The following is a 27814-nucleotide window of genomic DNA, read 5'->3' as shown; positions in this document are numbered from 1 at the left end:
TATTACCATGTGACCTCAGGCCAGATATTGTACCTTACTGAGCTTTAGTGACATAATACTTGCCAAACGTACCCCAAAGGGATGTTGTGAAAATGATAGAAAGGTGGTTTGAATACTTGAAAACGCTATAGGGCATTCTTATGATGGGAAAGAATGATTTTGGATTTAGGACGAAAGGGTTAAGGTAATTTGAAAGGAGTATGAAATTTGGGTCAACTGCTGAAGTAGAGATTGTTATTACTACGATGGTTTTCCTTTTAAATGTTAACCACAATACAGTATCACCTTACAGCTTGTATTTTTTCATATATATAAGATTATTAAAATCTGCCTTTAAAGTGACTGTTTGCTTTCAAATGTAAGGCACTTATTTTAATATTTATTTAATACAACCTAAATAAGATACAGAAAAATCTGATTTTTTCTCAGCAGAACTGACTGTATTTATAATGAAAATCAGTGGGGAAAACGGGCTTTATTTAAGAGAAGCGTCTGTGCCACAACAATATCTGCGAATATATATTCCATTTCATAAATCACACCAAAGTCTAACTCTTATACAATCTACACCCCAATAATGTAAGTAAAAAATTCAAGTGTCTAAGCATAATTCATCAACCCAACAATTTTCTTTAACCGAATATCAGATGCTGAGACCATGTGTTTAAATATATAAAATTACCATATTTAATCAGTGATTGTAATATAGAGGTCTGAACCTTAACCAACCATAAAAGTAAGATTCTATGTGCTTTCATGCATTCCTCCACCCCCACCCCCACCCAGTTTAGAGGAAAAACACAAAAAACAAAAAAACTTACAGATTTTTATGCTACCAAGGTTGTGAGCAAATCCCAAACCCTTAATGGATATTGTTCATCCTCACTCAGCACAGACCAAGTAAAATGTCACCCACCTCATCAAACAAGTACATTTTTCTATTCTGTTGTAATCACAATCTCAGTCATATATTTCTGATTAATATAAATAGAAAACCATTGGTTTTAACTTATTCAGTTTGACACGCAGATATTTAAGAGCAGGGGGCTCTCATAAACAGAAAATAATAGAAGGAATACTTGGTAGTAATAAATGTAAAACAAAGCAGTTAAATGAAATTTACTTATGTCTTACTATTGTTAAGTTTTGTCTTATTGTAAGTTTAAAGTCTTACTGATGTTATAAAATTAAACCTTGATATTATAAAATTAAACTTTCTGCAAGGTCATTCCTCTGCTGTGGGCTTTACCTGGCTCCTGAGGAAGTATCAGTTGATAATCTGGGCTTGAAAAGGTTTGGTTAGCATTTCTTCAGTTCTAAGTATTTCATCGATTATTGCTTTACAAATGAGCTGAGACCCTGAGGCATCCTTCAGATTACTGGAAACTTAATGGATGACTCAGTAGGAAATTTGGTATTTAAACAGGAAGAGACCGGCATCACTCTTTACTGTTGGCAGAGTGTGATCTAAAAGAGATAAAAAAAACAACAACCAAATTTAACAAATATTCTAGTTGTGCTTAGTAGGTACCAGGCTCCCCAAAGCTCTTTAGAGGCATTAGCTCATTTAATTTAATCCTTACAACAACCCTAATAGGCAGTATGATTATCTTCTTTAGCTGATGAGGAAATGAAGGCACAGGGCGCTGAAGTAAACTTCAAGGTCACTTGATCAGTGATTGGGATTCGACCCCAGGCTCCCTGGCTCCAGAGGCTTGGCTGCTGACGCTCTTTGTGAGTGGTGATAAAAGAGGTAACAGGCACACCAACTAAGCTGGTTTTCTGGTACGCTGCTTTACTCCAGACGAGCATCAACCAGTCTTTTTCTTTTTAGTACTAGTCTTTTTTTTTTTTTTAATTTTTCTATAATGGACTTTTTTTCTTACTGATGTACAGTTGACATACAATCTTATATTACTTTCAGGTACAAAGAATGATTCGATATATGTATACTCTACAAAAGGATCGCCACAATAAGTCTGGTTACCATCTGTCACCATGCATAAATACAAATTTTCTTTTTCTTGTGATGTGAGCCTTTTAAGATTTACTCTCTTAGCAACCAGTTTTAACAAGTACTGTAGTGAACCTGAAAGAGATACCAGTGGCAGTAATCTATGCCAGCCAGGCACATCTATACATAGAGGTCAGATTTCTTAAAATAAGATTCATAATCAATTTCTAAGATGTTAATACTTCCCTCTTCGTGTTATGACAAAGTTTCCTAATAAAAAGCCAACCTCACCTGAGACCTGGCCATTGCTAAGCCAGCAGTTGAACTGGTGCAAATAAGATGAAAAGTCAGCAGGATCTGAGAAACTACAACTTTGCTTCCTCAACATTCATGGATTTCTTTCGTTTGCAAATGTATTTTTTTAAGCGAGTTTTATCTTGTATTTAATGGGGCACCATTTGTATTTCACATTTCCCTTAAGCATCTAAAAATGTTACAGAATCGTGTCATTTCCTTTCACATTAAATATCCAATCAACCAGAGAAGTTGAGTAACTTGTAAGTATCCCAAAAAAACAAAATGTTAAAAAATGAATTTGAACTTGGCGATTTCATTCAGTCAAGCGTCCAATGGGATGTGAGGGAATCTCTTATGTGCCAGACATCGTGCTTGGCATTTTACAGTTATCCGGTTTAACCCCACAGCCTTGCAAGGTCACACCCATCATCGGGGGGCCGAGAAAAGAGGCTTGCAGAGGGTAGTAGCTTGCTATGAATTTCACAGTTAATAAAAGGCCTTAGTGAATTATAAACTCAGGTGTTTCAGGCTCCACGGAGCATAGTACTATTTAAGAGACGACCCAAGGCCTGGGTATCTTGCTAAGAAGGTACCAAATTTGCTGGCAATCAAATGATGGTTCAATACCACCGCATCTGGAAATAGTGACCAAATCATGGCGGTAGGATGCATCCAACCACTTCCTACATGATTGGTTGAAATAGAAACACCTTCACATACGTTGGAAAAATGTGACATAGCTAAGGATCCGGACTTCTTCACTTAGCTAGCAGGAAGAAGCAGCTTTTGAACAAAAGGGAGACCACGGCCTAGGAGGGGGGATTAAAACAATTTGCCTACTGAAGCTGGTTGGTGCTGCAGTACTCAAGGGCCAGTTGGCTGCACGGAAGTCTTTTCCGCCACGCCTGAATGGGTATAGCTACCGTAGGACCACCCAGTGCTCACCTTCAGATGAGAGGGCAAGTCCCATTACAAGGGATATACACAGATCCATAACACATCCTGACAATATGTTTCTATAAGAAGTGCGAGATGGAAGGTTTCATTAATCTGGGACTGGAAAAAACCTTGTTCCCGGAGCGTGGTATTTTGGGAGGAAATTACACCACTGAAGTCCCCTCCTTGAGATACCCTTTTCCCTCCAGGTACATCATCCTTCTTTATCGATCTCCAGGGGGAGGCGTACCCGAAGCTCAAGACCAGTCCCTCAGCCCGGAGCAGCGCGGGGTCCCCGGGCTCGCGGGGGCGGCGGTGACGCAGGAGGCAGCGGCGGCCCAGGTCGCGGCGCGAGGTGGGGGCAGGTTGCTCCGCGCGGTGCGGCGCCAGCCAATCAGGAGGCGCGGTGTTTCGGGCGAAGGGAGGAGAGAGGGTGGGTGGGGGCCTCCAGGTTTCCTCCGGTGCCGGGGCAGCGCCGCCTGCAGTTTCGAGCCCGAGCGCGGAGCCCCGCGGGGGTCTCCGGGTGCGCCCGCCGGTCCCGGTTTTCCGCCTCTTCCCCGCCCTTACGGGCCCGCCCCCTCCTGCGATCCAGACGCGGCTCCGACGGCGCCCGGCCTCCTCCTCTTCGGGCCCCCGGCTCTGCCCGCAGCGCGAGTCTCCCGGTCGCTCTACGCCTGGTGTCCGGGGGCGGAGTGGGGGGGCGGCGCCGGCGGGGGCGCCTGACCCCGGGCGGGCGGCGGTAATGTTGCTGCGGTTGCCGCCCTTGCGGCCGGGCGGGCAGCTGGCGGTGGCAGGAGCCGGGGTCGGAGCGCGCTCGCCGCTAGCCGGGACGCCGCCCTCGCCTGCGCTCGGCTCCCGCGGCCGCCGCGGGGCGCCGGGGCCCGGCGCGGCATGAGGAGGTGGCTGCGCGTCCGCGAGCGCTCAGCTCCTCGGCCCCCAGGGCCCCCGCGGGCCCCCGCGCGTCGCGCGCGCCGGCTGCGGCCCCGGCGCCCACGCTAGCCCCGCGCAGGCACGAGACGCCGCGGCCCGGACGAGGCGGCGGCGCAGGCCTGCCGAGCGCAGGCGGGCAGCCTCCGGAGCGCGGGGGCTTCGCGTCCCGCACCCCGGCGAACGCGGGTAGCCCGGGCGTGCTGCATTTTGCTGCCCCTCTCCGCAGGGGCGCCGCGGCGTGCAGCCCGCGCTTCTCCCCACCTGCAGCCCCTCCTCCCGCCGCTGCCGGGGGGGATAAAGCGCACGTCCTTGCCCTTCCTCGGCCTCTTCAGGTCCTGCTGTCCCCGGCCCCCACCCCGCCTTGCCTCCCCCCCCCCCCCGCCCCGCTCCTCCCCTCCCCCGACTCTCCGGCCTCCCATTCATTCCGTGCGCTGCCTCCCTCCCCTTTCCTCTTTCCCGCCCCGGCCCTCCCCCAGAGCCTCCCCACGCGGACCCCGTTGCAGTCTCGCTATTCTTAGCCCATTCGTGGAAGTTTAGGGCCTGGATGGTGCCCCCAAGTCCGGCCTGAGAACGCAGCCCGAGCTGCTGGCCGGGAACAGGAAGATGTCTGTGCTCAAGCGGATGATGCGGGTCTCCAATCGCTCCCTCCTTGCCTTCATCTTCTTCTTCTCCCTCTCCTCGTCCTGCCTCTACTTCGTCTATGTGGCTCCAGGCATCGGTAAGCACCGAGACACACCCTCACTTCTCTCGGTCACGCCGAAGGAAACGCAGGATGTTCACTTATGGGATTTGGAAGGCGTGCGAACAGGGGCCCGGCAGAAAGCGTTTTATTTGAAATGTGATTTCAGGAGTGTCAGATAAACTGCTTGGGGGGCATGGCTTTGGTACGTGAGTGAGTTTCGTTTGTGCACGTTTGAATAACTTGAAGACTGCATTAAACGGACACAGCAAAATTAGGTGTGGTGACCCCGGATGCCCTGGTTGCTTTCTTGGGTATTCCTGACAGCGTTATTCACTTAATATCGGGTCCTTTAAGCTTAAACTCAGTGCTTAATCGTAGTTTTATTCACACACTGTCAGATATAATAGCTGATTGTAAAAATATGATGGAGAAACCAACACCAGCGAGTGTGATTGAGTTCAAGAATGTATGTTTTCAAATGTTCTAGGTCACTTTTTTAGAATGGGGTCAGTGAACATTTGTGCCACACACTTCAGGAATTTTTAGGCGATGTGTTTTCTTATGAAAACAATGCTCCATTATTTAGTCTGCTTTTCAAGGGTAGGTAGATTTGGCTACCTGTTAGGATGACTTCTGAGATAAAATAACGATTAAAACAACAATTTTGTGGGATAGTTTGTAGTTTAACTTTATCGTACTTATCATTTTTTGGGCCTTTGGCCTAAATACCCTTCTTAATAATCTACTTGAATTGGCTTCTTATATATTCTAATTACTCAGCCCCCTTTGGTTGAAAAGGTGCCAATGTGGCATTCTAGTGACTAAAACCTAGGAACCTCATATGGGATTAAAACACATCATGTCTCCCAAACTTTTTCTGGGTTTTTCCTGGTTATTATGTAGTTACTGTTAAATATTTATGGTATGTATTTAATGTTAGTGTATTTAGTGTGAAATATGAGTTTAACGTTAACTTAGTATTAATGTGGATCTCCTATTATTTCTTTTTAGACACTGGTAGGCTTTTGAGCCAGTGCCATTTCTCCCTGGTTCAGGCAAAAATGAATGGCCTCTTATACAGTGAAAACAACTGCAAAATTTTGAGATGGAATTGTTATCAGGATATTGTCCTGTGCAATAGTAGATTATATTAATGACTTTCAGGGGAGAGGGAAGAAGCAAACCTTATTGAGATGGTTTTATTTCCTAAAACAGAATCACTGTATGATTTTTTTCTTGATTAAATTTTTGGATTCAAGTAAGATGTTTAAACTCAGATAATGATGCTTGAGAAGACATAAATTGTTGAAACCTTGATGTATCCCAAAATAGAAGTTTAGGTTAAAGTTTGAAGAGGTGTGAATATTTTAAAATATTATTTTCCTTTAATGCAGTTTTTTCCTTAGGCTGAATAAAATCCCCTGGAAACCTGTAGAAGAAATGACAGTGATAGCTCGGTGGATTTGAGAGTAGTTAACCAAAATATTTGGTGGCTGTTCTTAAAATCTTCTGCCATTTTGGAAGTCTTATAAATTAACTCTTAACGGGGCGCCTGATGGCTCAGTAGGTGAAGTGTAGCTGAATCTTGATTTCAGCTCAGGTCATGATCTCAGTTTGTAGGATCGAGCCCTGTGTCAAGCTCTGCACTGACAGCACAGAGCCTGCTTGGGATTCTCTCTCTCCCTCTCTGTCTGCTCCTCCCCCGTGCATGCATGCTCTCAAAATAAATTTAAAAAATAATAAATTAACTCTTCATTCTATAGCAATTTTTACTTTGTCATGTAGCTCTCTCTTTAAAGGTTGGAAAACTTTGGGTGATGTTATTTTATCAGATATTTAACTTTGAGAGGTTTTGTAGAAAAAAGTTTTTTTGCACTTAGGCAACAGTTTTGTTTCTTGGTATTTTGAGTAACTTGTTGAACTTAGGTTACTCAAAAAGCTAACCAAAGGAAATAAATTCCAGCTGTTGCTTCTTAGTCATCCCTTTTTCTTGGTGCACTGAATCTGTAGATTCTTAGAATTCAGTTGATGCAATATACTAATACATTTTTCTCACTTATATACTTAATGTTTGCCATAACATTATGATATGTCATAAAAAAATTTGGCAATTTTCATACAGACAATTAGGCTGACACAGTTTAAACTACTGTTTTTGTGGGTCTTATAATTTGTAACTTAAAAAAGTTGATTAAAGCCAGTTACGCATGAAAATCAAAACTTACAAAGTACTATCAATTTATTATATCGTCTGTTTCCCAAACCAAGTATTATTTAGCAGAAAAAAAAAAAGTCTTATTTTTCTTTTAAGTGTTGGGAAGTTTTCCAAAATTCACATTTTTGCCTGAAGGCTCAAATTTTACCATTGGCAACAAATACTGTCAGTTTTTTTTGTTTTGTTTTTTTTTTGAAGTGTCCGGCTCACTTTGTTCATTTTTGGGAAAATGTAGGTCAAACACAGGAATCTAACCATAGTTTGTCAGTTCTCTAAAATAAAAATGATAGTTTATGTAAAATGTGGCTAGTTCAGCTCACAATGCAACAGTCAGTGCACAAGTTGACTTTTAAGATAACCATGGTACTTTGGTATGCTACAGAGATGCTTATGAACACTTCCCATTTCATGACACGTTTCTTATTAATGAGATGTACCCCAAACTAATTAGGTTCTTATAACTAATTTGCATGAGGTGTACAGCGAATCTTCTCGAAATAATTCATATTTAATTATTTTTAAGTTCTTTAAATTCATTTTGAGAGACAGAGAAAAAGAGGGGACAGTAGGACCAGAGGGAGAGGGAGGGAAAATCCCAAGCAGGCTCTGCACTGTCAGCGGGGAGCTGGATGCGGGACTCGAACCCACAAACCGTGAGATCATGACCTGAGCCGAAATCAAGAGTCGGACGCTCACGTAACTGACTGAGCCACCCAGATGCCCCGAAATAATTAATCTCTTAGCCTGAATTACATCTTGGGGCAAAATTTTCATGTGACTAAAATATATGTTGTGTAAGAGGGTACTTTTTGTTGATCTTAAATAAATGTTTCAAATCTCTTCTGTTAAAAAGTCCATATTATTCCTATCCACACCAACCTGTTGAGTAGACATTAATTATATTTTCCTGCCTTTTATGTCCAGAGACCTATTTTTGTCATGCGCCTTCCCCCAGGCAATCGGTCTGTCATTTTTAGTTCCTCTTCCTCAGTCTTCTTTACCTGTGTTTCTCCCTCCCTGCCTCTCTTCCCTCTGTGTAGTACCACACAGTTGTAGACAGCCTGATCTGTTTCGTTTCCAGTGGTTTCTGGTGTTCAACAATTTTTTTGGCAAATGGGTGTTAAGCTACAATGAGTTCCATCAAACTCTAAGCTCATTATTCTTAAGAATATTTTGAAACATTTTCCTTGAAATTTCTAATTCATGCTGGAAATACAGGGATAGTCTTTATATCATGAACTTTAGTACCAAGGGAAATTGGTCTGCAGACTCCCCCCCCCCCCCCCCCCAGGAAGTCCATAGACCGCTTCCCCTAGCCCACCTGGTAGAGTCAGGAGCCATTAATTGTTTCTCATTCTCTTTCTGCTTTTGTGCAGGATTGCAAAAAGATGAGTGCAGTTTCCCCCCAAGGTCTTGACCTGGCTGGATTGCCAGTGAAATTCCATTTAGCGTGAAACAGTTTCCATTGTAACTTCCAACACAACATACTTCTATTTTCCTGCTATAGTATCAAAGGAGAAGATGAGCTGACTTCCAAGTTCATTCAGCAAACACAAGTGGAGTATCTCACATAGGCTGGACATTGTTTGAGGCACAGAAGATAGATGACTAAGACACAGTTACTTCCCTCATGCTACAATGGGATGAACATCAGGAAAGAGCTAGAGCCAGTCCTTGGAAAGCATGCCTTGTGGAGTGTGCACTAGTTAAGGATTTCCAGAAGGCGCTGGTGGTTGGAGCAGGCCATTGAGAGTTTTCCGGACTAAGCAATGGGACAGCATGGGCAAAGGTACTTAAAAACAGAAGTATTTCCACCCGGCTACCACTTAGGATGTGGAGTGGCAGGTCAGCCAGTATTTTGGTGTCGAGGACCCAAAAATTCCTGGCAGAGAGAAGCTGGACTTGACTCGCACAGGTTTATTGAAGCTGTCTATGATTAAGAAAAAGAGTTGATGTGCCTATAATTAGTGGGGTAGTATGGTGGAGAAGATTGCATAACTCCTTTGGGAATGGGGTTTCACTGTCTATTTGACTCACCAGAGCCTCTGACCTTACCTAGACATGCTGACAGGCTGTTTTATTCTTTGAGTAGAGGTGGAATCTGGTTGGGGCACTTTGGTCTGAATTCCTATGGGCCCTTTAAGGAATTACCCAGCAAGTGCTTTGTTAGTTCGGGCCTCTGGGCTGTTTGTGAGCTCTGCTACTTCTGGTGTAGCTGATGGGTGGTCAGAGTGTGGGGGTCTGTGTGCAGGGGTATGCGTTATGGGAGACGGTGGCTTAGTTAGGTCGTTGCTGAGAGCCCCCTGACATTTTTTTTCTAAATTTTTATAGATTACTTTCACAGTTTTTTTTTTCCATATGAAATCGTCTCAGTTGTTTCTTACAATGGTATCCATTTTCAAAGCTTTTATACATTTATCCTGTAGTTGTATTTCTACTGATTTTTCCTGAATGTTTAACATGGATGCCCATTTAATTTTTTTTTTTTTTCCCTTGCCTGAGTTCCTCTTGGCTAGCTCAGAAGGTGGCAAGTTGCCCTACAGCTTTCTTATCATAGCCCTTTAGCCTCCTGGCCCTGGCTGTGTGAGCCTGGTTGTGTTCTTTTTGAGCTGTTGAAGTTTGCTTTGTGTGTCAAAGGTCCACTGGTGTTTTCCTTACCAAGTTCTCTGACCTACATGGCTCCTCTTAGGGTTTCTTTTGATTTGGGTCTTGGTGTCAGTGGTTTCTTTCCTCCGGGCCTTTCTTTGCTGGTCACTCATCCCAGGCTCAAATTTTTGTCCTGGGAGTAGCAGGAAACATCAGAAGTTTTGAAAAGGGGAATGATGCAATCCTTGGTTTTAGAGCATTTCTTTTAGCATGGAGCATGATTGATAAAGGGCAGAACCAGTGGCAGGGAGACCAGGTAGGAAGTTATTTCAGTAGCCCAGAAAGTAGAATATTAGAACCTGATCAAGGTCATAGTTGGATCCAGACAGAGTTGAGAGGATGTGAGTAGTGACATTGAAGGAAAGAGAGAGGCTTTAGGAGGATGCTGGTATTCCAGCTTAGACAGCTAGGTGGCTGGTAGGAGGTATAGACAGGCATGTGCTTTGAGGAAGCTATTTTGGTTTTAGAGGGAGTGAGTTAGGATATCTAACTCTTTAGAGAGAGTGTGGGATATCCAGGAAGAACATGTCAGTAGGTAGGAAGATGCAAATAAGAACTTAGAGCCTAGGAGAGACGTCTAACAAGAGAGATTTGGCTGTCTTCAGCATATATGTAAATGGTACTTGCCTATTTCTCCCCCAACACACCTGAGTGATAAAACTAACTCCTGCAAGTAGAAGTAACTCATCATGTCAGTTACTGGTAAACATGGGGTGCTAAGGATTAAATCAAAATAGGAGGAGGCCTAAGTGTAGTTTGAAAAGTTTCCCAAAAGGCTCTGTTACCCTATTCATTCCCCAGTCTCACATAGGCAGTTAATGTGGTTGACATCATGGGAAGTTTGGATGGCCACTCAAGGAGAGCTTGTGGAAGCTGAAGAGAAGATAGCCATGGATGAAATCTAACAACTTAGGGCAAGTGGAGAAATAGGAACAGGAAAATGAAGGGAGAGAGAGATCATAGGAATGAAGTGAGGCCTTTGTGAGTGAGTGAATGAATGAATGAAAAATGATTAGCAAGACAAGTGTTGCCATGGGTTAATGCTTAGAAGAATTCCCGATTTGGTAAGTAGGAGGTAAGTAGAGAACGGATTATAACATGTGATCTAGGAAGACTTCATACTGCAAATGTTTGTCTCTACAGGACACTGTGGTTCAGCATTGAACAGGATCCACAGGTCCTTGTCTTCACAGACCATATAACCAGTGAGAAATCCTCACAACTGAAGAATAACTATTCTAGAGTAGAGTGAAATGCCATTTGTTGTGGATGCACCGGTTGTGGGGTGGCACTAAACTAATTTAGGCATTATGGAGAAGACAAAGATGAAGCTGCGGCCGGAAGCTTAAATTAGGTACTTAAATGATTGGCTTGGGGGAAAAATATTTCGTGCTAGATTGGAATATTTGAAAGCTAAGAGGTGAGGGGGAAATGGAAAGTTAAAAAAAAAAAAAAAGTTAGGGGCTAAAGCATAGAGTACAGAGAGGAGTGTGGGCTGGAGCCAGAGAGATACACATGGGTCCAGTCGGAGTGATCCTTGTAAACTGGGTATGAGAACTTGGACGTTAGCTTGAGGACAATGTCAAACCATTGAGCTTAAATTTTAAGTAGGAGAGTGACGCAATCAGATTTGCATTTCAGAAATATTTAGGCGGTACCACTATGAATGGATTAAAGGGAGCAAGATTGGAATTAGAGCAGGTAGAGTGGGATAAAGCATATAGGTACACTAGTTTTGGAGATGGGAGAAGAGAGGACATAAAGATGTTTGCTGTAGCAAAAAATTAGATGAATATGGAGAAGGAGGTTGAGGGAGTTCATACTAGATTAGGTAGGTGTTTGAGTTATCTGTTTAGAGTGAGGGGCTCAGTTTATTTGATCAAATCTAAGTATAGAGTGAACTGTTTCCTAAACTAAGTTAAGAGATTTGGTTTCTGCCTTGGCACATGCTAGAGGCTTACTAAAGAATTGTTGAGTGGCTGAATGTTTCTAATTCAGTCCCTTCTGTTGGTAGGGCAGCTCCTTTGTTCTCTTACCAGCTGACTAATCAATACCATTGGGATGTTGGATGTTAGACACCTTGGGAGTTTCTGGAGGGTTGGGCTGGGAATTAGGAACAGTAGAGAAAATTGGATTGGTCAGCATATTAGTTATCTATAACTTTGTGAATTACCCCAAAATGTAGGAGCTTAAAAGAACACATATGTATTATCTCATAGTTGCTATGGGCCAGGAATGTGGACATGGTGTGGCTGCATGCCTGTGGTTCAAGTTCTCTCACGAGGCTACAGAGTATTGAGGGTTGATCAGGGTTGTGGGTGAAGGCTCCACAGGGGAGCCTTCCAAGTTCACCCATGTAGGTTTGGGCAGGATTCAGTTCTTTGAGGTCTGTTGGAGTGAGGGCCTCAGTTCTCTGCAGGTTGTTAGTTGGAGGCTTCCCTCACTTCTTGCCACATGGGCCTCTCTACAGGGCAGCTCACAAAACCTCATCACTTTTGCCGTGTTTTCTCAGAAAAGAGCCACTCAGTTTGGTCTACAATCAAGGGAATAGGAGGCATTCTTAGAGACTGCCTACCACAGTCAGATTGCCATCCTTGAACAGCATATGTAACTCCACGATGTTGTTTCAGTATATGTGAATCTAAATCCTAGGGGCCTGTGGGAATTAGGTATTTTTTTTTAATTTTTAAATATTTATTGTTGAAAGAGAGAGACACAGAGATAGAGACAGAGACAGAGTGTGAGTGGGGGAGGGGCAGAGAGAGGGAGGGAGACAGAATCTGAAGCAGACTCCAGGCTCTGAGCTGTCAGCACAGAGCCCAATGTGGGGCTCTAACCCACAAACCACAAGATCATGACCTGAGCCGGAGTCGGACACAAGCAACTGAGCCACCCAGGCACCCTGAAATTAGGTATTTTTGAAGAGAAAATTTATTCATTGAAATCTGACAATGCTAAATACCATTCTTCATGTTATTCTTTCATGAATACATTTGAGGTCTGTTAATGTGGCAGAACGAGGTAAGTGATGTATTTATTCTGCAGCAGTGTTTACCATTACTGCCTTTTAATGTTTATTGAAGGTAAAAATAGCCACGTCTGTGGATACTTTTAAAAGGGAAACTCCTAATCTAGGTTGTAGTCTCTGTGTGGCAGGTATTCCAAATACCAGTTGGAATTTAGCTGGGAACAGGATGGATTTTTCTCTTGAGGCAGTGTTATTATATACAGTGGGTAGTTTCCTAGCCCATCGTGTGGCCAGCCTGTTTATCAGAGGATATACTACAAGGCTTATCAGGACACTTGGCTTTGTAGGCCTTAGGCTCTCTGGTGGTCAGAGCTATGGCTGCCTGTTTCCCCACTGGAGCCTCTAGGTTTGCTCCTCTGTTCAAGGGCCGGGGCCATGGGAACCTTGGACCCAGAGGCCTTGGTGTCTCTGGAGCCAAATCTTTGTGCAAAGAAAGAAGTTACAGGAGAAAGATCCCAAATGTAGCCCACTGCTTCACTGTTGGAGCTTCATAGAGTTGTCCTTGCCACACCCCCAGCCCCATGCTAATGGAATAGTCTTGTAAAGAAAGAGAAGGCAAGACTGGCTCCCAAAGATTGTCACCTGTCCGGAGTCTCACATGTTGTTGTTGGAAGAGCTGAAGTAGTTTTCTGGCAGAGCTGAAATGTACAGCTTGGGGTATCTGACTCTTCCACTGTGCGTGAGTTGAAGGACCTGATCATTGTTGCCCTGGAAGATGGTTTGGGGGAAATATGAGCTCTGTCTTCTTCAGCTTAAAGGAAGACCACGTAGAAGAGAGACGAAACTTTTTTGGATAGCGTCAGATAGCCATAAAGGTAGTTTAGTTACAAAGAGGCAGATTAAAAAAATTGTTTTAATGTTTATTTTTGAGGCACAGAGCATGAGTGGGGGAGAGGGGACACAGAGTCTGAAGCAGGCTCCAGGCTCTGAGCCATCAGCACGAGCCCAATGCAAGGCTCGAACGCACGAACCGTGAGATCATGACCTGAGCCGAAGTCGGGCACTTAACCGACTCGGCCACCCAGGTGCCCCATGAAGCAGATTTTAAGAAACCACAGCATTCTGAGTTGTCAGTAAACAATGAAATAAGTGCTTCATAAGCATGTTTTTAATCCGGGGGTAGATGACCACCTGTTAAGGCTGGAGAAGGTGCTTTGCTTGGGAGACTGGTGAGACTTCTAATAGCCTCTTACACTCAGTTATGCTATGTTAACCTCCACAGCACCCTTGCTCACCCAGCCTAGGGGCAGACCTGTTCCTCCACCTGTCCCCCCACCCCCACATTGCCTTTTATGACTTCCTTTCCCTTTCAAGCCTGCGTTTCATGTTTGTCTTAAGTAAGTGTGGGGGTGGATGGGGAGACTGCAGGGAGACAGTGGAAAGAGGTACATTGCAGTGATTTTTCTAGAGCTCGGATTTCCTAGGTCACTTTTGGGAATTCCCAAGAGCATTGATTTGTGCACTATTCTCCTGGTCAATTTTCCTGGCTGCTTTAGACCGAGCTGGCTGTTGTTACCACTGCCTCAGACTGCAGTTTACCAGTTTAATCAGAACAGCCTCTCCCTGTCATCTGTCATCCTTTTTTCCCCTTTTCCCTCTGTATCTGTTTTTTCTTTTCTTTTCTTTTCTTTTCTTTTCTTTTCTTTTCTTTTCTTTTCTTTTCTCTTCTCTTCTCTTCTCTTCTCTTCTCTTCTCTTCTCTTTTCTTTCCTCTTTTTAATTCCTGGAGGACACAGTGATTTAATATTTAAAAGACTATTTTTTTCCATTTCTGTCTTTTGTCAGAATAGTAGCAAAGAGAGTACTATACAGGTAATATTGTGATTTATGGTGAAGATCAGGCTGATTCAAGGTTGAAAGTAGGTTTTCCGAGGATACCTACACCACCATTAACACGCCTTTGCAAAATTAAGACTTTACTCCAGTTAGTACTGGACATTTTTATCTCATGTCTTGGATTCACTGGGCAATTTCAGGTAACACCCCAGTTTTATTTTTCTCTAGTATATAAATCCTGTAGTGAGCCAACTTGATTTGTTATGTTTCATCAGCATACTTGTTTTTAGTCATATCAAAACTTGGCAAAGTTTAGTTTAAAGCCACAGGAAAAACCCTCAGTTAAAATAGGAAAGATAGCTTAAAGGGTGTTCGTCAGCAGTTATATTTTTGGCTGCGTGGCGTGGCGAAATGTTTAGGAAAACATACTTAGTAATTTTAAATCTGAAATTTGTAATTAACTTGTTTTTTTCTCCAGAGGCATAATAAATATGGCTTTTTGCTTGCATCTATGTTTTCATGATTAATTACTCGAGTGTGTGAAAGTCTTTGGTTCGACCAAATTATCGTATGATACCATTATACTAGGAGGTAAACTTAGATTCTTCCATGTCTGAATGAGCTGTGCATGAATTAGAAAGCTGTGTAAAGAGGATTTATTTAATATAATTAAACTGATGTAAAAGGACGTTCTAATTTTTTGCTTGTTACAAAAGTTATTTTTATTTTTATTTTTTTAATTTTTTTTTTCAACGTTTTTTATTTTTATTTTTGGGACAGAGAGAGACCGAGCATGAACGGGGGAGGGGCAGAGAGAGAGGGAGACACAGAATCGGAAACAGGCTCCAGGCTCCGAGCCATCAGCCCAGAGCCCGACGCGGGGCTCGAACTCACGGACCGCGAGATCGTGACCTGGCTGAAGTCGGACGCTTAACCGACCGAGCCACCCAGGCGCCCCTACAAATGTTATTTTTAAAGAGTTACTACAAGCAGTGGTTTTCAAACATGAATGTGCTTAAGGTGGTTTGCATAAACAAACTTATTTCCTACGTTTTATCACCTGAGATTCTGATTCTGATTCTGGTTCATTTTTAATACACATCTTAGGTAATTCTGGACCCTGGGAACTTTATTTCTGACAAATACCCCAACTGGTGGGTGAAAAAAAGTTAAGTGCTTGACAGGTTTACCTCTCTAAATTAATCATCTTATATCATTTGATCTTTCATAGAAGAAATCTTACTTTTTAAAAACTAGATTAACTTGTTTATAGCATCATGTTTTACTGGAGCGGAGATGGCTGTCATGGTGAAGAATTTTTTTCCTCCAGAATAGAAATGGACAGAATGGACAAATACATCCTTTAAGACAACCAGGATCATGTGTTTCTTTGTGAGTCTGCACTGACTATGTGACTGAGTTATAGGTTGATCTGAAATTTGTTAGTGTTTTTAATTATTAGAAAGATACATTGTAATTTACTTAATCAGATCAGTAAAAGGGATTAAAGCAGATAACCTTGCATGTTAGCCAATGATTTAAAAACATTTTATATAGCATTTTTCTAGAAAAGTCTCTTTGTAATATTGTTACACTTAAGTAGGTATATGAAACTTGGTGCTATAATCTCGATTGAAATATTGGGTCTTGTTTTATTTTTAAATATTTGAGGTTTGCTAGTGTTAATGTGACCTTATTGAAACCATGTTATATATATTGTTTTCCTGATAATTACGTTAAAACCTCAGAAATTATGATTTATGCAATTTCTAGTTTGACTCAGAGGAAGAGAAATTGGACTTTATTTTTATTTGAATCAAGAGACCTAAGGGAGAGAATTATAAGGTGCCTTGTTTATTGATTATAAATATGCTCTAGCTTTGGAAATCTTTGAAATTCATTTCCCACAGTGTCTCCTTCTCTCCTGCTTGTTACAGAATCCTTTTCCTTTCATAAATAAGTTGAAATTTCAAAAGGTATTTTAATTGTGAAAACACAAGGAAATTGGGGATAATTATAAAACATATAGTTCAAATACTTTTCACCTTTTTTCCTCATGAGAGAATTAAAAAAAATTACTTATTTTGAGCGAGAGAGTGCGTGAGCAGAAGAGGGGCAGTGAGAGGGAGAGAGAGAATCTCAAGCACGCTCCGTGCCGTCAGTGCGGAGCCGTAAGATCACGACTGGAACTGAAATCAAAAGTTGGACACCTAACCAACTGAGTCACCCAGGCGCCCCACATGATAGAATTCTTCAGTAAAGATTCATGTCACATTCACCTTATGTGTTCTGAAATCATTAATTTTCAAAAATTTAATAATGTTGCCTGGCTGTTTATTTATGGTTTGATCTTTTAGTCTGTAATTTCATTAGATAAGTTTCCTTACCAATTAGGTTAAAAAATCTTTTTAATTGGCTACATTCTTTCTTCCCTGATTCCCTCATTTCCTCCTAATTTTCCTTTCCTACAATGTGGTGCATAATGCTTAACTTTTGTTTGTGCTTTAAAGAAATGTGTGTCTATTTTAAGTGAACAACAGTCAACTAAGAAATGTCAGTGCAGATTGATATCTTGTGTTAGTGTTTTCATATTGCTAGGTTCAGAGTCTATTTTTAGAATTATCAGCTGAGTTTAAACGAGGCTTCACTGATGATCTGCCAAAGTACTTCTGATGTTTTAGGTAGTTTATGCTGCTTTAGGATTTTGGTTTTTACAAAGGAACCTCCCTGACCCCTTAATTTCTGGTACTGCTTGGCAAATGGTAAGCGTTCAGTAAATATGTGTTGAACAAACACATGTCTCCACCCTGAACGTCTTTAAGACTGTTGGAAAAGTCCAATTTTATTTAAAAATATTTAATTTTGATGAGTATTCAAACAGAAATAATCTCCAGAAATAACTTAAGACTGCTAAATTGCAGAGTGGAAGTGGTAAAAGCACCAGTTGTAAAGAATTTCTTGTTAATTTTTAGTGTCTGCATCAGCAAAGCTGTAGCTGTTGGCTAAGATCTGAAATAGATCTGTACCTTGTCTAACCACCAAATTCATTATTCCTTGATAAAATGGGATTCTGAATGCAGAAGAAGTCTTTCATTCTCTTTATTCGTTAGTCAGCCCATGACTCACTTGAAAGATGGGGAGGAAGTTATTGTAGGTTGGTAATTATTTGCACTACAGATTTCCTTGAGCCCATACCTGGCTTTGAATTATCATCACCATGGTGAGGTACTCTGCTTAAATAGTACCTTGACATAAAGTGAATTGTTTGTCTCACAGCCTGGCACAGCCTAGAAATTTGTTACTTTTTTGTTTTTAACCCAGGCAGCAGTACTTTGGTCCTAGACAAAGTATGAACAATATTTCACATATTATCTGGCCTAATTCTGGGGTTTACAACATTATTAACAGAGATAATATGTTTAGCTTTACCATCTTGGATGAGTAATTTCTGGGAATTTGTTGAATAAGGGCTAGATGTGGGAAGAAGAAAACCTTTAAGCATCTGAAATAGATACTTAGAAGATTATTGTGAAATTCAGAGCTTAGAATTTCAGAGCTATCTGATTCAGATATCTGTACTAATATCAAGGGGTGTAATATAAGCAGCATTTTTCTTTTTTCCACATTGTGTTCTGTAGATAATGTGGGAAACTATAAGTGCCCCTTCTGATTTCCTCCTCTTCTTCCTTGCACTAGTTGGAACCTGGTTGATCCCTTCTCACTCCCCTCAGAACTTCTTACATTGAAGATTTTTCTTTTTTTTTCTTTTTTGTCCCTCCCTCTGCTCTATGACTTTCAACCATTGCTTCTAACACTTTGCTGCCCCTCAGAGTCCTTCAGACCTGTCCTTGAATCCCAGTTTTTAATACCTACCTATGTAGCTTCTGAGTTTGTTTTCGGATCTTACAATGGGGAAAATTGTACCCACGCCATGTGGTAGTGTATTAGTTTCCTATGGCCGTTATACACATTACCACACGCTGAGTGGCTTGAAGCAACAGAAATTTATTATCTCACAGTCCTGGGGACCAAAAATCTGAAATCAAGTGTTGTCAGGGCTGTGCTCCCTCTGGAGGCTCTCGAGGAGAATCCTTCCTTCCTTCTTCCAGCCTCAGGTGCCTCTTGGCATTCTTTGTCTTCCTAGGCTTGTGGCCACATCACTCCAGTCTCTGCTTCCATCTTTACATTTCTTTCTTCTGTGTGTGTGTGTGTGTGTGTGTGTGTGTGTGTGTGTGTGTGTAAATGATCCCTTGCCCTTTTCTTGTCCGTGCATTTGTCATTGGATTTTATGCCCACCCGGATAATCCAGGATGATCTCCTCATCTCAGGATCCTTAATTACATCTGCAAAGACTCCTTTTCCAAATAAGATAACATTTTCACCGCTTCTGGGAATTAGGATGTGCACATTATCTTTTGGGGGGGTCTCCATTCAACCTGATACAGGCAGTTTAAGAATTAAATATAATCATGGGCGCCTGGGTGGCTCAGTTGATTAGGCGTCCGACTTTGACTCAGGTCATGATCTCGCGGTTCATGGGTTCGAACCCTGCCTTGGGCTCTGTGCTGGCAGTTTGGAGCCTGGAGCCTGCTTTGGATTCAGTCTCTCTCTCTCTCTCTCTCTCTCTCTCTCTCTCTCTCTCTCTCTCTGCCCCTCCCGCACTCATGCTGTGTGTCTCTTTCACGAATAAATAAACATTAAAAAAACTAAAAAAAAAAGAATTAAATATAATTATATGTATATATATTTACATATATTTGTATACAGCAGGTATGTTGACCAATGTAGGTACTCAATAAATGTTCATTCACTTCTCTTTAGAAGCCTGTGCCCCCAACATTCTGCATCCTGGGATGATTTTGGCAGTTAGTACAGGCGTACCTCATTTTATTATGCTTCACTTTATTGTGCTTTGCAGATAATGCATTTTTTACAAATTGAATGTTTGTGGCAATCTTGCGTCGGGAAAGTCTGTTGACACCATTTTTCCAACAGCATCTGCTCACTTCATGTCTTTGTGTCACGTTTGGTAATTGTCACTATATTTCAGACGTTTTCATTATTATTATATCTGTTATGGTGATTTGTGTTCTTTGATGTTACTATTGTAATTGTTTTGGGTGTCATGAACCCAAACTTAAGACAGCAAACTTAATAATCAATAAATGTGCGTGTTCTGACACTTTGCTGACTGACCCTTCCCTGTCAGTCTCCCTCTCCTTGGGCCTCCTTATATTTCCTGAGACACAACAATATTGAAATTAGGCTAATTAATAATCCTACAGTGGCTTCTAGGTGCTCAAGTGAAAGGAAGAGTTGCACGTCTCACTTTAAATCAAAAGCTAGAAATGAATAAGCTTAGTGAGGAAGGGATGTCGAAAGCCAAGACAGGTGGAAAGCTCTCTTGCACCAAACAGCCAAGATGTGAATGCAGAGGAAAGGTTTTTTTATTTTATTTTATTTTTTTATTTTTTAATGTTTTATTTATTTATTTTTTGAGAGAGACAGAGAGTACGAGCAGGGAAGGGGCAGAGAGAGAAGGAGACACAGAATCCAAAGTAGGCTGCATGCTCAGCACAGAGCCCAACGTGGGACTTGAGCTCATGAACCGTGAGATCATGACCTGAGCTGAAGTCGGACACTTAACTGACTGAGCCACCCAGGCACCCCATAAAGTTTGTTTATTTTTGAAAGAGAGCATGTGTGTGCATGCGAGGACAAGTAGGGAGAGGCAAAGAGAGGAGACACAGAATCCTAAGCAGGCTCCATGCTGTCAGCACAGAGCCCAACGTGGGGCTTGAACTCATGAACTGTGAGATCATGACCTGAGCTGAAATCAATGAGTTGGATGCTTTACTGACTAAGCCACCCAGGTGCCCCCAGAAGAATGGTTCTTGAAGGAAATTAAAAGCGCTACTCTGGTGGACACATGAATGATAAGAAGGTGACCCAATCTTATTGCTGAAATGGAAAAAGTTTTAGTGGTCTGGATAGAAGATCAGACCAGCCACAACATTCCCTGAAGGCAGAGCCTGATCCAGAGCAAGGCCCTAACTCTCTTCAATTCTGGGAAGGCTGAGAGAGGTGAGGAAGCTGCAGAAGAAAAGTCTGAAGCTAGCAGAGGTTGGTTCATGAGGTTTAAGGAAAGAAGCTGTCTCTATAACACGGCAGTGCAAGGAGAAGCAGCAAGTGCTGGTGTAGAAGCCATAGCAACTTATCTAGAAGGTCTAGCTAATTAGTGAAGGTGGTTCCACTAAACAACAGATACCCAGTATAGACAAAACAGCTTTCTGTTGGAAGAAGACACCGTCTAGGACTTTTATAGCTAGAGAAGAGAAGTCAATGCCTGATTTCGAAGCTTCAAAGGACAGGCAGACTTTTGTTAGGTAGGGGCTAATGTAGCAGGTGACTTTAAATTGAAACCATCTCTCATTTGCCATTCCCAAAATTCTAGGACCCTGAAGAATGATGCTAAGTCTACTCTGCCTGTGCTCTAGAAATGGAACAACAAAACCTAGATGAGAGCACATTTGTTTACAGCATGGTTTACTACTGAATATTTAAAGTCCACTGTTGAGACCTACTCAGAAAAAAAGGTTTCTTACAAAATATTTCTGCTCATTGACAAGGTACCTTTACTCAAGAGCTCTGATGGAGATATACAATGAAGTTAGTATTTTCATGCCTGCTGACACAGCATCCGTTCGGTAGCCCATGGGTCAAGGAGCCATTTTGACTTTCAAGTATTATTTAAGAAATACATTTCATAAGGCTTTACCTGCCATACATAGTGATTCCTCTGATGGATCTGGGCAAGGTAAATTGAAAACCTGGAAAAGATTCATCGTTCTAAATGCTATTAAGAACATTTATGGAGGGGAAGAGGTCCAAATATCAGCATTACCAGGAGTTTGGAAGAAAGTGATTCTAACCCTCATGGATGACTTTGAGGGGTTCAAGACTTCAGTGGAGGAAGTCACTGCAGATGTGGTGGAAATAGCAAGAGAACTAGAGTTACAAGTGGAGTCTGATCATGTGACTGATTTGCTGCAATCTCATGATAGAACTCGAGCGGGTGAGGAGTTGCTTTTTATGGATGAACAAAGAAAGTGGTTTCTTGAGATGGAATCTGCTGGTGAAGATGCCGTGAAGATTGCTGAAATGACAACAGAGGATTTAGGATATTACATAAACTTAGTTCATTAAGCAGTGGCAGGGTCTGAGAGGATTGACTCCAGTTTTGCAGTTCTACTATGGATAAAATGCTAGCCAGCAGCATCACATTGTCCAGAGAAATCATTCGTGGAGGGAAGAATCATTTGATGTGGCAAACTTGGTTGTTGTTTTATTTTCAGAAATTGCCACAGCCATCCCAGCCTTCAGCACCACCACCCCGATCAGTCAGCAGCCATCAACTTTGAGTCAAGACCCTCCATCAGCGAAAAGGTTATTACTTGCTGAAAGCTCAGATGATGATTAACATTTTTTAGCAATAAAGTATTTTTTAGTTAAGGTATTACATTGCTTTTTGGGGCACCTGGGTGGCTCAGTCGGTTGAGCATCCGACTTCAGCTCAGGTCATGATCTTGTGCTTCATGGGTTCGAGCCCCACTTCGGGCTCTGAGCCTGGAGCCTACTTCGGATTCTGTGTTTCCCTCTCTTTCTCTGCCCCTCCCCTGATCGTGCTCTGTCTGTCTGTCTCAAAAATAAATAAACATTAAAAAAAAAGGTATGTACATTACTTTTTAAGACATAAAGCTGTTGCACACTTAGAGTACAGTGCAAGTGTAGATTTTGGATGCACTGGGAAGTGACAACGTTTGTTTGACTTGATTTATTATAGTAAAATAAATTAAATAAATAAATAAATTAATTAATTAAAAAAATCTATTGTGGTGGTCTGCAGCAGACCACTGCAGCAGTGTCTCTGAGATATGCCTGCATCAGTTCAGAACCTTCCAGCTCCACCTCCTATCCCACTGACGTCTCTCTCGGTGGCCATCAGGCAGTCTGGTCCTTGTCTTCCATCCTCCCATGTGCCAAGTCCCCATAGCTGTGACCTGTTCTCCCTTGCACCTCCCCAGTCCACAGTCTTCCTGACCTTATACTTCTGGCACTTTCTTACCATTGTTAACATTACTTCTCATCTTCACCATGACCTCAAGTCTGCTCCCCTTTTTCCTTTTGTGTTTTTTTTTCCCCCACACCATCCATCCACGTGGACCTTTACAAATTATGTTCCATTGCTTCCAAACTCTACTCAAGTTGGGTTGTTTACTCCTGGATATGCTCAGCACCTGTGTACCCCACAGCCTCTACGTACACTGTCCCATCAGTGGAAATGTGCTTTCCTGTCCTTCCTCTTACTTCTTTTTGTGCCTTAAATTTAAATGTACTTTTTCTTCCCTCTACTTAGGCCACAGTCATGCTCAGGTTTCTCCTATTCTAAAAAACAAAACCCACTTTCCCTTGACTTTGCTCTCACAATTTTCTCTGAAAATTGTTTTCACTTTGCCACTACCCACTTTACTCTTTCCTGTTTGCCTTTTGTTTCCATTGCTTCCCAGGAACTCTTCTCTTAAAAGATTGACAGTGATCTCCTAATAGCATTTTTAAGAGGCTAAATAGTATGGTGGTAAAGAACTAAACTGCTGGGATTTGAATTCTGCCTCCACCACCACCTGATAACTGTGTGACCTTGAGCAAATTACTTAACCATGTCTCTTTTTTTTTTTTTTTTTTTACTCTGTAAAATGGGAATGATATTAGTACCTATCTTGTATGGTTGCTTGTAAGGATTAATTCGGTTAGTGTATGTGAAGCTTTTCTAAGGATTCCTGGTAAAGAGTATGTACTGAATATTAGTGTTTTACTTTTTTAAGCTGTTATTTTTTTTTAAGTTTCTTTATTTATTTTGATGGGGGGAGAGGCAGAGAGTGAGAGAGAGAGAATTCCATGTAGGCTCCATGTGGACAGATGCAGGGTGCAATCTCACGAACTGCGAGGTCATGACCTGAGCTGAAATCGAGAGCAGGATGCCTAACTGACTGAGCCACCCAGGCACCCCAAGCTATTCTTTTTAGTTTTTCTTCTTAGCCTTCCTGGCATTTGATATAGTTGACCATTTCCTCTTTCTCCTGCACTGTGTTCAAGCTCAGACTAATTCATCTTGGGATCTTTTATCTATGTGACCCTATTTGTGGTCTCTCTCCATGCATCTGAATTTATCTCTTGATCATTTTTCTTACAGTAATTCACTGCCATATTTCCCACTCTTACTATTTTTTTTTTTAATTTTTTTTAACGTTTATTTATTTTTGAGACAGAGACAGAGCATGAACGGGGGAGGGTCAGAGAGAGGGAGACACAGAATCTGAAACAGGTTCCAGGCTCTGAGCCGTCAGCACAGAGCCCAAAGCGGAGCTGGAACTCATGGGCTGTGAAATCATGACCTGAGCTGAAGTTGGCCGCTTAACCGATTGAGCCACCCAGGCGCCCCAATTCCCACTCTTAAATACTGTCACCCCAAGTTGTATTTCTTGCACCTCTTTCTTAGCTCCAGTGCTACACTTAAAATGTACCCAACTCACATAATCTCCTTCACTGGGTTACTTTCTGTTAAAGGATCTGTGCTAGCGTGTCGCAAGGTAGGGGATATTGTGTTTGAGGCCTTTGAAAAAGCTCAGGAAACGTTTCCAGATCAGTGCAGACTGGCACATACTCCTTGTCTTTTTTCACTGAATACTGAATACTTTTTTCACTGAACAAAGCTGGATGTGGAAAGAGATGGGGAGACACAGTAACATTCCTTAGTTTTCTGATGTTGAGAATGAGGCAAGTTCATAAATTTCTTGCCTCGCAAACCCAGGGTGAGATGTCTGGAAGTTGTAAACTGTTGATTTTTGAAGTTTTTTTGTTTTTAAGTTATAGGTACCCCCTCCCCACCCCAAAAGCAGAACAATGTAAATAAATTTGTCTCCTAAAGCAGAGGCAAATAGCAAATTAACTAGAGAACAGGGCATGATTTTAATTAAGCAGTGGTAGTTTTTAGTGTATTTCTGAGTTGTCTCAAGACCAAAGGGCAAAGCTGAGAGAGATTTTCCTATTTGTTTTCTGAAATGCAGTTTCTTACCCTTGGAATAGAAATTTTAGAAGAGGATTTTGTGGAATTTGTTGGTTTGCCAGTAAGATATTCCATTTTATATTCGTGATAATTAGCAGTCATATGGTTATTTGAGTGTGGTTAATAATGTAGGGTGTTTGGAAATCAGGTAGTTGGAACCATTCTCATGCTGGTTTAGTGTGCCTTGCAATACTTTGACACCTTGCATTCTTCCCATTAATGACAACTCTAAACAAAACAGCTCCATTCCCTAATGGATTTTGATCTTTGGGGATTAAACCCACGAGGACCATTAACCTAAGGAATGTAACTCAATTAGCTGTAAATGATTTAAGACAAACTAATAGATTTTCCATTTGGAGGGCTTGGTGTCTTGCTTTCCTGAATTTTTTTCTCTATCCATCTAACGAGTAGTAAATGCATTCTTTCAGTAAATGGTTCACCTTTGTCACAGTTGCCGGCAGGCATTTTTTTAAAAATTTTATTTTTTTATTTTTTAATGTTCCTTAGCAGTTTTGTTACCTGACGTTTTGAAGTTTTTAGGATCATTTGACTTTGATGTTTCTTTCTTTTCTATACCAGATGTTTTCCTTGCTGCTTAAATCTGACTTGGCTTCAAGATGTCAGACAATTTTCTGTATATGAGTTGGTGTGTTAAAAGTAAAAGCAATGTAGTTAAAAAAAATTCCATTTCTAGGACACATGTTAGTGCATCTACATTCTTACTAGCATATCCTTGCTTAGGCTCAGTACTGTTTCCTGGAGACTAAGACTTTGACAGGGGCCTCAGTCCTGCTGCTTCATGACAGTTTGGTATGGAACAAGTGTTACAAGGTATTTACATCACGGACAATAAATTTCCTATGTAAGTTCAAGTTTAAATGATCCAGGGTGTTGAAAGCCAGTTGGCATTAGTTTTCTATTTGATGGTTTTTCCCTGTATCAATTCAGTTGAAGTTTTGTTTTCCTACATTTGTTTTGGTTGGCTATTCTTTTGTTTTCATTTTGCACTTTGTTTTCTTTTCTTCTTTCTTTTAAAGTCCACTGAAGGGCAAAAATGTAATAAAAACTTGTGTTTGTAAACCCACGGGTGTAATAAATTCAAGCCTAAATGAGTTATATATATATAATTACAGGACTGCTTTCTAGAGAGGATGTAGACATGCTCTTAAAATGATTGAGGTAAAACTTATGTGAAGCTTGGATTTCTGTTTCTGTCTGTTACAGATTGAAGGCAAGAGGAGAGTGTTATTTTACTCTGTTCTCTACTAGTTTTATTTACTTTGCTCCTTTGTATTTCGAGCAAATTAACATTTACATAAAAAATGGGAAAGGAGGTAGTAAACATTACATTTTGCTCATCTCTTTGTATCATCTCAAAGAAGTAGAATAAGACCCAGAAAATTAGTTGGCATTTAAGATTTTTTCACTTGGTATTCATTTTTTGAGAGTGTCATTACAGTGTTCAGGGTCAGATTATTTTAAAATCCTAGGAGTCATTAGGTGAACCTTGCAGTTTTTTGGTTTTGCCATGAAAATGATCCTCCTCCCTTTGACTGTGTGGAGTTCATGATGTTTTGGCCGTATGCTTGGAGAATTTAGAGAAGAAGGGGCTTTAGAGAACAGCCAGGGCAGTACTGCCTTTTTTAGGGGAGGAAGCCAAGATTCGGTGAGCTGTCCAAAGTTATGCCTGCATTGTGCTTGTAGAATCAGGACTGACAAAGAAAGGATCTTTTGATTACTTCTGTGCCTCTGTGAAGAGGCCTGGCATCTCTTAAAGGCAGAGATTTTTGTAATCTTGGTCAATTTACCAGTTTCTCCCAAAGGAAGAAATTTGGGGCCTAGTTCGAAGCACTTAACCACTAAGAATTAAATGTACCAACTTGAAAATGCACATTGATTTTGATTGTGTCTGCTTTTACAATCCTGGTAGATAGATTTGTGATTCAAAGGGAGTGTAAACGTTCCAAGAAATTAACTCAGTAGAGAGAAATTACCAAAATAGGTATTGATTCTAGGTCATTCTGCCCCCTAACTCTCCTTCCCCAAAGACACTGAGAATTTGCAAGATCTATTGTGAGATTCATATTCATACTACATGTGGTGATTTATGATATATTTATGATTAGATAAAGGAATGCTTGCCTTTGTTGGAGTTTCGATTTGAGGGAATTAATATAGAATTAGAGAAAGTATATTATGTGATTGTATGTTTGTAGTAAAATGCCTTTTTTGAAATTTCTAAGTATATTTTATGGTAGAAAATAATTTATGAATAAAGGAATTATGATATTCAGTTAGTCTCATTCTATTTGATGGACATCACTACTTAAATTTTTCATTTTTATTGTTTTAAAAAAGCAGTTTGTTTTATGTTTTTGTTTGTTGTTTTTTTTTTTATTTTTTTTTTTTAAGAAATCTCTGTTCCTAACTTGGGGCTCCAACTTAAAACCCTGAGATCAAGAATCCCATGCTCTCCCCACTGAGCCAGCCAAGCACCCCTGTTTTTATAAGTTTTTGATAATGGGAAGTAATCATTTTATATTTCTGTTTTCTCTGTGGACATGCTGATTGAGTCAGTTGGGGTTTGTTGGACAGTTCCTCATTCTCACTATTATTTTATTAAATTAAAAACAAAAGCATACTGAGTCATGATACTTCATCTTTTTTCTTTTGTAGCCAACACGTATCTCTTCATGGTACAAGCTCGAGGAATAATGTTGAGAGAAAATGTGAAAACCATAGGACATATGATCAGGCTGTACACAAACAAGAACACCACACTCAACGGTACAGGTGAGATGGCTAGCTGCTTCCTCCTGCTCTGCTTCTGTTTCTTAACGTTTGTAGCGAAAAGAGGTAAACCAAGTCTCGCAGCCTCTGGTTTTGTCTCTAAGTAACTGTGTTAATGATGAAGGTGTCTCCTACTGACTGCGGGGAGGTTCTTGTACTGCATGAGCCAGGGCTGTCCCATGTTTTAGGATATGTAAAAGTGTTCTCACAGAGGGGACGGGGGTTTTGTCCAAAGATACTTAATTCTTGCAAACATAAAATGCAAAAAGCTTTTCCAATTCACCTATTGTCAAGAGGAATTAACCACAGAGAGAGTAGTTTATCCATATTAGTCCTTTTGCTGTCTCTCTTTATGCCCATTCTGACTCCTAAAATGTTTTTCAACTATGTCTAGAAAATACTGTTTTTAATTGCAGAAGATTCTTAATAATTGTA

General features: G+C 41.2%; 2 protein-coding genes across 2 annotated transcripts in view; one reads left to right on the top strand and one right to left on the bottom strand.

Annotated features, from left to right (window-relative positions):
- Positions 1-443: 443 nt before the first annotated feature.
- Positions 444-4323, bottom strand: LOC109493397 (translation initiation factor IF-2-like). The gene is made up of 3 exons (XM_023241852.2): positions 4206-4323; positions 3438-4107; positions 444-1467 (listed from the first exon to the last, which is right to left on the bottom strand). Exons 1-3 carry the CDS (start codon positions 4321-4323, stop codon positions 1440-1442), a joined length of 816 nt encoding a protein of 271 aa, XP_023097620.2. The 3' UTR covers positions 444-1439.
- Positions 4324-4507: 184 nt separating this feature from the next.
- The window catches only part of B4GALT6 (beta-1,4-galactosyltransferase 6), a 67868-nt gene continuing 44561 nt past the window's right edge, over positions 4508-27814 (top strand). The window contains exons 1-2 of the mRNA XM_011288058.3: positions 4508-4835; positions 27266-27382. Coding sequence (XP_011286360.1) covers positions 4721-4835; positions 27266-27382 — 232 coding nt within the window. The 5' untranslated portion in view covers positions 4508-4720. The remainder of the gene's footprint in view (positions 4836-27265; positions 27383-27814) is intronic.

The sequence above is a fragment of the Felis catus genome, chromosome D3 (assembly GCF_018350175.1).
Source record: "Felis catus isolate Fca126 chromosome D3, F.catus_Fca126_mat1.0, whole genome shotgun sequence".
NCBI lineage: Eukaryota > Metazoa > Chordata > Mammalia > Carnivora > Felidae > Felis > Felis catus.
This window is presented reverse-complemented; position numbering and strand designations above follow the sequence as displayed.